Consider the following 12,208-nt stretch of genomic DNA (forward strand, 5'->3'; position numbering starts at 1 on the left):
TTTATTTCAGATCCCTTGCCATAGGAAAATAAAATTAATTCCACTTCTCCAGCATTCTGGTAAGTAAGACCATAGAGTACTGTGAGCCTTTGTCTCCATTAGTTAATGTGCCTACATTGGAGACAATGTAGAGAAGGTCCAATAGGTTGATTGGAAAGGTTGGGCCAGCATTCACTCCTGGAAAAGAATGACAGATGATCCTATTGAAACATAAGATTTCTCAGTGGATGCTGGGAGGATGTTTCCCATAATGTAGATTTTGGGGAACTGAGTTTCAGAATAAGGTGTCACCCATTTAAGACTGAAATGAGGAAGAATGTCTCTCAGTTGTGTAATTTTTTTAACTCTTTCCTAGAGCTGGAGTTGTTGAATACAGGCAACCTCTAGATGACAGGGGAGAAGGGATTGCATTCCTAGGAAATGGGCTGTATTGCCATTTTCTGTAACATGAAGCTGTGTTATCTGTGCATGCATCAAGAAATGCAAATTGGGAATCTATTTCGTACTGGAGATTTTTATTTTGGTAGTGATTTGTAAATGCCATGAGGGTGAATTTCCATTATTGGAACTGCTGTAATGCAGGGATTGCCTACACCTCCCAGGTGGATATTGACAAACATCTTAAACTGGAAGGAATATGGAGTGGGGAAAGTGGTGTCAAGGCAAAGGATGTATTGGTTATGATCTAATTGAATGGCAGAGCGGGTTTGGGGATGGGGGGGGGTAACTACCCTTCACTTGCTCCTGTTTCTTTGTTTGGCCAAGACTGTGTGTGCGTTAACAGCTCATTGTCCTTTGCAGTGGCATACCCGGACCTCGTGTACGTGGGATTTCGACAATGAGCTCTGTAGCCGTATTGACACCTGAAAGCTTTGCTGAGCACAGAAGTGGCCTTGATGAGCAGCAGGTTAAAGGTTAGTGAATAGTTTTTAAATTCCCCAACCCTTTTTCTATTAATGGCTGATCTGTGTTGCCAATTTCCTTGCTGCTCAGCTATCTTGAGGCTTTTTGATCTTGGGGGGTTGGGGGGGAAGCTTTTTAACCTGATTTACTTTTCATATATAGAGAGCACTGCCTGTTCATCAGATTTTTGCCCAGTTTTTAGGAAGCTGTTTTTAGATTTTTTTTGTTTACCTTAAGGCAATGCTTTGGAACCTGCTGGCCCTCTTGATGGTGTATTAACTTGTAACCGGGGTAATTGAATAGTTCCAACCATTCAAGCTTCACTCTCTTGGCTGCAATGAATATATGGTGGGTGTCCATAGCTTTTGCTACTTTAAGGTACAAGGGGATTGGGGGGGTGGGTGGGGAGGATGGGAAACCCATGCCTAGTGCCTCCCTGAAGCAGAACTCCTTTGAATAGGATCCTCATCTTGTTTTGTTGCTTGCAGTAAATGAGTCCACTCTCATCTGCAAACATTAGCAGAACTTTTTTTATACTAAAACTCTTTGCCTGTTTGGATTATTGTAACATGCTTTCCACATCTGAGCCACTGTCTGTTTCTATTCCCAAATAAACTTTGTTTGACATGGATGTTTTTTCTGGAGGGAGAGAGTGACTCTTGTTTGTTTGAACAAAAGTAGTGTTTGGCTCCTGGGTGCACCTAGGAAGAATAAAGTTTTTTTTTCCTGGCTCCAGGCTTCACTCCTTTTGGGTGAAATTGATAGCTGGCCAGGAGCTTGCTTCATGGCTTCAGCTGTTGCATAAACTAGAGTTGGCAGGAAACCTTGTCTAAACACTCAATACTGTGTGTGGTTGGTACATTGTCTTATTGTGGTATATTGTAAATAAGCTAACAAACTGCCACCAATAATTGAATAGCTAATAATTGAGACCCAAGTATTTTCAGAACTGTTTTGATCTCAAAATTGCTGTTAGAAATGCTGCTTTTCTGCCTTTTGTTTGGGATGTTACTCTTCCTGGACCTATCTAATGGCAGAACTATCAAGTCAGTCGCTTGTATAGCTGGTTTCAGCATGCATATTTGGATTTCAATGCCAATTATGGTGATGTTTTTCCAAAAATTATCTGTACAAAACATGCAGTCCTCTTGTCAATTTTTAACTGCCTGATGCCGACTTTGACCAAATAATTCTTTCCCTTTCACCCATAGCAAATGTTGGCTCTGAGGATGAGACTGATTTGGTACCAACTTACAAGGAAGCATTTCCTCCTCTCCCTGAGAAACCTACTTCTGGAGAGACTACAACAGAACCATCTGGAGCATGGACCAAAATCCGACCACTCAAATCTTCTCTCATCACCCAGGTATGGCTTGTTGGATTTGACTTGTGTATGGAATGAAGAGCGAGGTTGCCTGAGTGGAAGTGACAAATGGTAATGGGTGGAGCATTGATTTCTGCAGTGGAAATTGAGTGGGAGTAGTTGTGCTTTAGTTAACACTTTTCCTTTATTAAAATCCTGCTTGAGTACTGAATATTTTGCTACATTGATAGTGGGTATTAGCTTGAACCTAATCCTTTCACCGTGCCTCTTTTGCCCAGGTTAGTCAGATCTGCATTGAAGTATTATTTGTTCTGATGTAGGATCCTGGACCTGACACGATAACCCTGTTTATCTCTCCACAGATGCTGCCTGACCTGAATATTTCCAGCATTTTCTGTTTTATTTCAGCTTTGCAAGAGTTATTATAATAAGGGAAATGCTAAAAGCATTCAGCAGGTCATTTAACATGCATGTACAGAGGAGACACTGTTCTGGGTATAGACCCCTTGAAGTTGGTGGGTGGGGGGGGGGGGGGCTAGAAAATTAAGTAATAGCAATGCTGTCAGAAAAAAACATTAGTTCAAAAAAAACTTGTCACGAGAACATTAGGAATGAAGTGACTAATTGTGTTTGAATAGTGGTCAGAAAGCCACAAGAATTGGAGGTGTATGTAAATAACAAGGGAATTAAAATGATGATGGCTTCTTAACTTTCTGTTTTCATCCAGGTTTTTCATGTACCATTAGAAGAACGCAAGTACAAAGAAATGAACCAATTTGGCGAAGGAGACCAGGCTAAAATCTGCCTGGATATCATGCAGAAGACCGGTGCACACATTGAACTCTCGCTGGCAAAGGACCAAGGTCTTTCCATCATGGTTTCTGGAAAGCTTGAAGCTGTCATGAAAGCAAGGAAGGAGATTGTTGCTAAGCTGCAGACTCAGGTAGGCAATGTGTAGACTGGGGAGGGGCAAGATGGGATATATAAAAACAAAAGGCCTGGTATAGATGGGAAGGGGTGGGGGGCTCATTTCTTATTTTTAACTGAATGTAGTACAAGTACACTTTCTTGTAGGATAAGAGTAGATAACTGTTAATAAGCATTCGTCAAAAATGGAAGTTTAGTCCTTACTAATGAACCTTGTTTTGCGTAGAGGTCCTTTCACACTTGTAAAAGGGAGTAGAAATGGGGCTGTTTAATTTTCACATTTTGATTTATTGTTACCCATGATTTTAATGGTTATGGGATCTGATTTTTAGATGAGTTATTGTCCACCTGGATATTTTGGTTGCTTGATGAGGTTCTTTATTTCCTGAAGGCTTAGCCAGTACTTGTTGATGCTTGGATTCTTAGTATCAACGTTAGGTTGTTTTGCTTTTCTTTTTGCTGGTTATCTGGTATTTGACTATCCACTGGTCTAGGCCTCAGCAACAGTAACCATCCCCAAAGAACATCATCGTTTTGTGATTGGAAAAAGTGGAGAGAAACTGCAGGAGTTGGAACTGAAAACAGCAACTAAAATCCAGATTCCTCGTCCTGAAGACCCCAGCAACCAGATTAAAATAACTGGCACAAAAGAAGGCATTGAGAAAGCACGCCATGAAATCTTGCTGATTTCTGCTGAACAGGTAGATACAGAGGATCTTCTATAACTGACTTTTGGATGTTATCCCAGGAGCCAGGTCATTGTATACCTCTGAACAGGACAGCATGGCAAACTTGAGATGCTGTCTTTATGTATCATTTTGGCATGATTTACTCTAACTAGTGCTCTGCAGTCTTGGCAATGGGGCAAGCATATTCTGTATCCTCGGCCACTGTACATCCCTACAATGTACCTGATGCAATTCAATGGCATTAATGAAGCCTGTCCTCTATTTTCCTTCCTCTATGAACCATCTTGCATTTGATTTGAATTGCATCTCTGGGCATTAGATCCACTTGCAAATTCCATCTGTGTACTTTTTTTCAAATTTGTCTGCTTTCAGATTTTAAACCTAATTATTTAGACTTTCTTCATTCCATCAAACCTGGTTGATAAATTTTGTCAGCTTGCATCACTGTGGTTCAGTATAGAAGGAAGGCATTAGTCCCATTTGTGTGTGCCATTTGAAACAGGCACATGGAATCTTTAAGAATCTTGACACTGATCACTAAAACAGCACATCTCTAGTGTAACGTATTGAACTAGGATTACTGTGCGTCAAGCCAAGTTGAATGTGAATGGTTGCTGTGGAGGCTTTTCTAAAGATGTGGGGTTTTCAGTAGTTTGTAACTTTTTTTCAAGCTCACAGCTAAGAGCTATACATCTGTCTCAAGAAGTGGTTACTTGCCTTTTTGCTGGTGGGTGAGAATCTTTCCATTGCTAAGTCCCATTCCATTTGGTGTGTGTGTGGGTGACTCATAATAGCAACAGGATTGACTGATGCATCCATCTGAGTCCAATTTTAACAAAGGGAAAAAGCTGCTGCTTTTCACCTTGCTGATGCTACTATGTTGAAATCTCCTCTATTTCCTACAGGATAAGCGTGCAGTTGAGAGGATCAACATTGAGAAAGTCTATCACCCGTTTATTGCTGGACCCTTTAATAAGATTGCTGGGGAACTGATGCAGGAGACTGGGACTCGAATCAATATCCCACCGCCAAGTGTCATGAAGAACGAGATTGTTATCACTGGTGAGAAAGAACAGGTTGCACAAGCTGTTAACCGCATCAAGAGGATCTATGAGGATAAGGTAAGAAGGGTAATCAGTTAGTAGGCCTATCATAGGGTGCATTCTGCCTGACAAGGCTCTTTCCTCAGTTCCTTGATGCATGATCCAAACTGAGCTGGCACTTGTTGCACATACCAATCAAGGCTGTGACCTAACTAGTGTGAAAGTTGGCTTGCTGCAATGTGTCAGAGGCCACCCTTGTTCTTTCCCATTCCTTGGACACTGGATGGGAGGTGGAGAAGGAATGGATATGGGTTGAGGAGGTCAGTCACGTGCTTTCTGTATTCTGGTAGGGAAAGGGTCTAAAAGAGAATACTTAAGAGCAATGAGACATTTACATTGATATGAAGATTGGAAATCTAAATGTGTACATCAAGGAAGTTAACTGTTGTTGTTCTGTACTTCATGGAGTCTGTCACAGTTGAACATGGAATAAAAGCAGAATTCTGGAAATGTTGAACAGGCCTGACCGTTTTAAATTTGGCTTGATATGCATTCTTGCATCCCTTCAGTTTGTGTTGCTTGATCTTCCAAAAGTTTCCAGGATCCACATTTTCTATTACCCTCTCTACCCAAGCCCAATTTCCTTGCCAAATGCATTTGTTTTTAACTGCATCTCTAATTTTTCTTTTGTGCTTCCTGTACCCTAAAAACATGTCCCCCTCCCTTCTCCCCCACCCCCTCTAGACAAATATGATTGTCTGGTTTCCACAGCACCCCAACCGAAATTGCGCAACTTGGTACATTCTAGGATTAAATGGTGCTTGTGTTGCACAGGGATATAGTGGGAGATTCTGTCATGGAGCAAACTTGAATCCATTACTTTTCTTTTAGAAAAGCAAAACCACAACAATTGCAGTGGAGGTGAAGAAATCGCAGCACAAATATGTTATTGGACCCAAAGGCAACTCATTGCAGGAGATTTTGGAACGGACTGGAGTCTCAGTTGAAATCCCACCCTCGGACAGCAACTCTGAAACAGTCATCCTTCGTGGCGAACCTGATAAACTCGGGCAGGCTCTGACTGAAGTCTATGCTAAAGTAAGTGAAGCAAAGCGGTATCATTTTCAGTTGATTGAGGTGATCTTCATATTGCATTTCATAATGGTGCAATTTGTCCTTGTTGACGTGATTCACTACTTGGACAGCTTTTCAGATTGAATGACATTCTGGAGCATCTTACTTTTAAATTCTATGTAGCATAACTTACGTTGGATATATTGTCCTTGCTAGTGTATATTTCTGTTCTCTTGTAGGCACTAGTTAACACTTTATTTCATTAAGTTGTCATGTAGAATAATGGGATAATTTCTCTTGTCAAAACAATTTGTTTTGACAACATACAAGTAAAAAGCCAGTCTTTGCTCTCCACTTGAGTGGCTGGTCTTTGACTTAATATTTTTTTAAAAAATTAGTGGTTTACTCAAATCTATCCTAAAAGCTGTCTACTTCCCTGTACTCCTAGCTTTTTTGTAAAGAGTCTGGTAACTGTTTTCAGCTAATGAGTACCTATCACCCAGCATTCATCCTGTTGTACTGCAAATAATGAGCATCACAGAAACCAGCCTCCCCTCCATGGACTCTGCTTTACTGAGGCAGCAAGAAATATAGACGGTCAACATAATCAAAGACCCCACCTACCCCCAAAAAAAGATTTGGGCAGAAGATATGGAAGTGCATACCACCAGGTTCAATGTCAGCTTCTATCCTGTTTATAAGACTATTGAATGGTCCTCTTTGTATGATCAGATGGACTCTTGACTTCTCAATCAACCATGTCATGGCCTTGCACTTTATTGTCTGCCTATACTGCATTTTCTCTGTAGCTGTAATACTTTGTTATTGCTTCTTGTACTATCTCAATGTACTGATGTGATGAAATGATATGTACGGATGGCATGCAAAATGGGTTTTTTACTTTACCAATTTTGAAGTAGACGTCAGTAGCATTTTCCTGTCTCTACACCAGCTCCGCCATATTCTGAAATCTCAAAACCTAATACTTGCACTTTTCAGTTAGCTGTTCTTGAGCTGATTTGTATTGATTTGGGTGGGGAGGTTGGGGAAGGGAGGAAGAAGACTCAATTTTGGAGTGAAATGGATACTTTGTCAGACTTTTTCTTTGTGCTGTGTGGATTTGGGAGGGGAGGAAAACTGGAGACCTAACCTGTGATCTTATGTTCATATTGGACTATAAGATTATTTCCAAAGGGACTTTGTTCCTCTTGCACGAGGCGTTTCCAGAAATGATAACCCATCAAGGATCTCACATCCATTTTACTGACAGGTGGGAGAAAGTGAGGAAAATTCCTCACTTAAGGCAATCTGATGTCTAAAATCATTAGCATCTGTTGACACCCATTGGCTCTGACTCTATTCACCTTCTGTAACTTGATAGTTGCCACTTGCAATAATGATGATCTGTTGTAAATTTTAATGCTATTTCAGTTATTGAAAACGTGCTGTTTTAAAGCAACTTCCCTTAGTACAACCTTCTCGATCCCATTCTACTTCATCAATCTAAACAATGTATTCTCTTGATGCTTCAAACATCAAGTCTATGAGGATTTTTGTGGTCCAGAGGTGTGATGGCCTTTTGGTCAAAATGATTTTTTTTGTGGTGCAAGAACAACTTTCTAGATGTATAAAGCAAAGGCTGTGACCAAAGGGTTTCCACTTTAGTCCTAACTAACTTTTTATGACCCACTTTAGTGTTTTTTTTTGTGCAAAATGTTCACTCTGACTTTGTCTTCCTTTCTGAAATTGTATGTAGTTTTACTACTGTAGTAGTATAAATCAAAGTTCCAGTGGTTTATGTGAATGGGTGCATGTATGTAGATGAAAAGCAGTTCATTATTTCAGCCCTTCACAGAAGTGAAGGGTTTCTGGCACAACACTGAATTACTGTGCATGATGATTTAACTGACTTGTATTTTCTTTCCCAATCTTCCTGTTTAAGGCAAATAGTTTTACAGTAGCAAGTGTTTCTGCCCCATCTTGGCTACATCGCTTCATAATTGGGAAGAAAGGTCAAAATCTGAGTCGCATCACACAGCAAATGCCAAAGGTACAAAAAGCTCTGCTACTCCAGTAATTTGTAGAGTTTGCAATGTGGTGGCAATATTCACTTTGTTTATTGGGAACTTGAAGTGTAAGGGGCTCTAGTCTACTTCAGTCTTTGTCCTGTTGAGCAGAATGGGCATTATTCTGTTTCAATATTGTCTTCTACAAAATTGATTGTTATGCTCTTTGCATTGAATTTAAATATTAAAGCAGTACAGCAATGGACAGGCCATTTGGCCCATGATGTTATGCCAATTTATACTAATTGTTGTTGTCCTCCTCCTGTGCATCATCCATATTCCTCAATTCCCTGCATATTCATTTGTTTATCTGAAAGCCTCTTAAACTCCTCCAAACTGCCTGCTTCCACTACTACCCCTGGTGACCTATTCCAGGCACCCACCACTTTTTTTGAAACAAAACCTTGCCTCTCCTGTCACCTTTCAAACTACTTCTTGACACCACCCTCCTCCACCCCCCCCCCCCCCCCCCCCAACCCCCCAACCTTAAAAGCATGTCCTCTGTTTCACATTACTACTTTGGGGAAAAGATTCTGTCTGACTACACTAGACCTCTCATAATTTTAAAAACCTCTCAAGTCTCCCTTCGGCCTCCAACACACTAGGGAGAACAACCAAGTTTGTCCAACCTTTCCATATAGCTCATGCCCTCTAATCCAGGTAGCTTCTTGGTAAATCTCTTCGGCACCCTCTCCAGACTCCACATCCTTCCTATAATGGGGTGACCAGAACGGCACACGATACTCCGAGTGTAGTCTGACTGAAGTTTTATATAGCTACACCATGAGTTCCTTACTCTTGTACTCAACACCCCTAACCAATGAAGGCAAACATGCCATTTGCTGCCTTTACCACCTTATCCACTTGCATAGCCACCTTCAGTGAGCTATCAACCTGGACCCCAAGATCCCTCTGTACTTTAATGCTATTAAGGGGCCTACTACTTACTCTATAATATCTCCTTTCATTTGACCTGCTGAAGTGCAACACCTCTCATTTGCCTGGATTAAACTCCATATCTGCCACTTCTCTGCCCATATCTGTAACTGATCTATATCCTACTGTACTCTTTGATATTCCTTTTACACTGTCCACAATCCTACATTCTTGGTGTCATCTGCAAACTTGCTAATCCACCCATCTACATTTTCATCCAATTCATTGATGTATATCACAAACAAGAGGTCTGAGCACAGATTTTTGCAGAACACCACTGGTCATGGACCTCTAGCCAGGATAACAGCCTTCCACCCCTACACTGTCTCCTATGGGTAAGCCAGTTCTGAATCCAATCTTGCTATTCATCCTGGATCCCATGCATCTTTATCTTCTGAATCAACCTACCATGAGGGACCTTATCAAATGCCTTAAAGTTCATGTAGATAGCATCCACTGCCTTCCCCTCATCAAGATCTTTTGTCCCCTCATCAAGATCTTTTGTCACCTCTTCAAAGAAAAAAACCATCTTAAGTTTATAAGGTGTGACCTGCTCAGCGCACAGCCATGCTGACTGTTCCTAAGCAGTCCATGCCTTTCCAAATGTGCATTGATACACTCACTCAGGGTTACCTCCAATAGCTTCCCTAACACTGGTGTGAGGCTCACTGGCCTATAATTACCTAGATTATCCCTATTTCTGTTCTTGAACAAAGGTACAACCTTTGCTATTCTCCAGTCCTTGGACCTTACCTGTTGCTAATGAGGACAGAAGATCTTGTCAAAGCCCCAGCAATCTTCTCAGTTGCTGCTTTCAATATTCTGGGATCTATGCCATCAGGCCCTGGAGCCTTATCCACTTAAAATCCCTTTGCAGGACCTTCTCCCTGCTCCTGCCTGTGTCATTGGTACATATATGGACCACAACCTCTGGCTGCTTGCCCTTCCCTCTCAATGTCCTCTACCAACTGCAAGACATCCTTGACCCTGGCACCAGCGAGGCAACACACCATCCTGGAGTCTTGATTGCAACCACAGAAACTATCTGTGCCCCTTGCTATCAAGTCCTCTATCACTATCGCTGTGCCTGACTTCATCTTTCCCATCTTTGCCTCAGCTCTGGTTACTGCTGGAGAGGTCATTTTCCTGCCCCTCACTTCCCTTCTCTTCTTCCCCACCCCCCAAAACAGTATTCAAAGGCATATATCTGTTAGTGTGAGGAATGGCCACAAGGGAACCCTGTGCTGTCTGCCTGCTCCTTTTCTCCCACTGGTAACTCACCTATATCTGTAGGCTGCATCTTGGGTGTGACTACCTTGCTAAAACTCTCACCTATGATATTCCTGGCCTGCCACTTTATCAAGAAACTTAAGTCAAGAAACTTGGGGCTGTGCCAGCTACTGTACCCTAGTATTCAAAGTGAGTTACTGTGCTGTTTGTGCTCTGTACTAGGGGGTGAATGTGACACTTTCTGACCTATTTGGTGACTTGTATTTTTTCTTTGCAGTTACTGAATCTATCCATTCACTGGGTCCTGTATCTAAGGAAGGTTTCTCAAACTGGGTGTTTACACTGGAGCTTCATTTAATTTTGTGTTTTTGTTTTCAATTCTGCTGCAGGTATATATCGAATTTACTGATGGGGAGGATAAGATTTGTTTGGAAGGGCCAACCAAGGAGGTGCAACAAGTCCAAGAGCAAATTGAAATTGTTGTGCGGGACCTGGTGAGTGTTGAATTAAAAACAACATTGAAATTTACTGAGTATCTTTGAGCAATATTTTGTATATTAGTTACTGGTGCTTTTTAATTGATATTTAAGTTTTTTGTATAAATTTTGAATCTCAATTCATTTTTGTGGGCTGCATTTCATTATGAGAAAGTAGTCACCATTGTTTGTCCAAGTTCAAGAGATCTATACGATACTGGTAACATTGGAGATGTATTAATTGGACTAGTTATCAAAAAGTTGGTTGAACCATGTGTCAGACTGGGGTATCACGCAATCCCACAGCAGCTGATCAATGCCAAGGTCTGCAATGTGGCCACACTTGGTTACCAATGTTAGTGGACAATTAGATGACCCTTGGGACCAGTAGGCTGCACTGACATTGCTATCGACATGTAGAGACCAAGCTGAAGCATTTGCAATCCTGATCAGCCAGCACTACTGAATTATCTATCCTGGACTCTTCCTGAGATCTTGCAACAAATTGGTCTTCCAATAGTTCCATTCATTCCACTCAAATGCCTGAATGTACTGAAAGCATAAACTACCCCCGACAACAGTATAGGCTCTGTGCTGAAGGCTATTTGTATCACCAGACAAGCTGGCTTAACTTAGTTACAGAATTGGTATTTGTCCAGCAAGAAGGAAGATTGTGTGGTTAAGTCCCAACCACAGAAAATGGGGGAAATCCATTTTGACTGGTTACCAATGTCTGCCTACTTCTAATTTAGGTTAGTGGTGGAAGATGTCATTGGTGCTATCAAGCAGCCTTGCTCACTAGTACTCCACTCCTCAGGGACTACTCATTTCCACACCTGATAAAGGATCAGGAGGTTGGCTGCACTCAATATCAGCAACATCTATCCAAATATATCATTAAGCAACTAGTGTAATTTGAAGTTAATGAGACTTGAGTGAACTGACTGGATTTGTACTGAGTACAAAGGAATATAGTGGTGACTGAGACAAATTGTCTTGATCCTAAGATGTTGCCCTCTTAACCTTCTGCAATATCCTATGCTCAACCATCTTTGACTTCAAAAGTGGATATATCTGCTGCTGATTGCAGTGTTTAGTTCATTTGCAGCAACACCTAATGAAACAATTTTGGATGGTACAGTGCCCTTACTGACTTTGTATTAATGGATTTCAGATGAGGTTTGGCAGAGTGTAGGCCAAGTCTGTAGATAAGCTTGTAGAGCCTAGATCTGCAGCTTGAGGTATAATTTGTTTCGATGTTATAATTACAGGTTAATCGTATGGACTACACTGAATTGACAATTGATCCCAAATTTCATCGCCACCTCATTGGAAAGAATGGAGCAAACAGTAAGTGTCCAAATGCATATACAAAAATGAATGGTCCTTGTTCAGACTTGATTAAAATTGAAAGTGAATACCAAGAAGTAAGTATCTGAGAGACTGTCATAGATTATCATTGTCTTTTAATTGGCACTCCATGTTTCAGTTATGTCAAGGAGTTGTTGTGCCTATCCACATCTGAGGAGAGTTCATCTTG

The 12,208-nt window shown here is 41.2% G+C and overlaps 1 protein-coding gene across 4 annotated transcripts in view; it reads left to right on the forward strand.

The window, feature by feature from the left end:
* Positions 1 to 12,208, forward strand: part of hdlbpa (high density lipoprotein binding protein a) — a 54,154-nt gene that overhangs the window by 16,059 nt on the left and 25,887 nt on the right. For all 4 annotated transcript variants that reach the window (XM_052017286.1, XM_052017288.1, XM_052017287.1 and 1 more), the window contains 9 exons: positions 802 to 914; positions 2,115 to 2,269; positions 2,955 to 3,170; positions 3,649 to 3,855; positions 4,749 to 4,964; positions 5,778 to 5,984; positions 7,903 to 8,010; positions 10,582 to 10,686; positions 11,940 to 12,018. In XM_052017286.1, coding sequence (XP_051873246.1) covers positions 839 to 914; positions 2,115 to 2,269; positions 2,955 to 3,170; positions 3,649 to 3,855; positions 4,749 to 4,964; positions 5,778 to 5,984; positions 7,903 to 8,010; positions 10,582 to 10,686; positions 11,940 to 12,018 — 1,369 coding nt within the window. In that variant the 5' untranslated portion in view covers positions 802 to 838. The remainder of the gene's footprint in view (positions 1 to 801; positions 915 to 2,114; positions 2,270 to 2,954; positions 3,171 to 3,648; positions 3,856 to 4,748; positions 4,965 to 5,777; positions 5,985 to 7,902; positions 8,011 to 10,581; positions 10,687 to 11,939; positions 12,019 to 12,208) is intronic.

The sequence above is a fragment of the Pristis pectinata genome, chromosome 6 (genome assembly GCF_009764475.1).
Source record: "Pristis pectinata isolate sPriPec2 chromosome 6, sPriPec2.1.pri, whole genome shotgun sequence".
Taxonomy (NCBI): Eukaryota; Metazoa; Chordata; class Chondrichthyes; order Rhinopristiformes; family Pristidae; genus Pristis; species Pristis pectinata.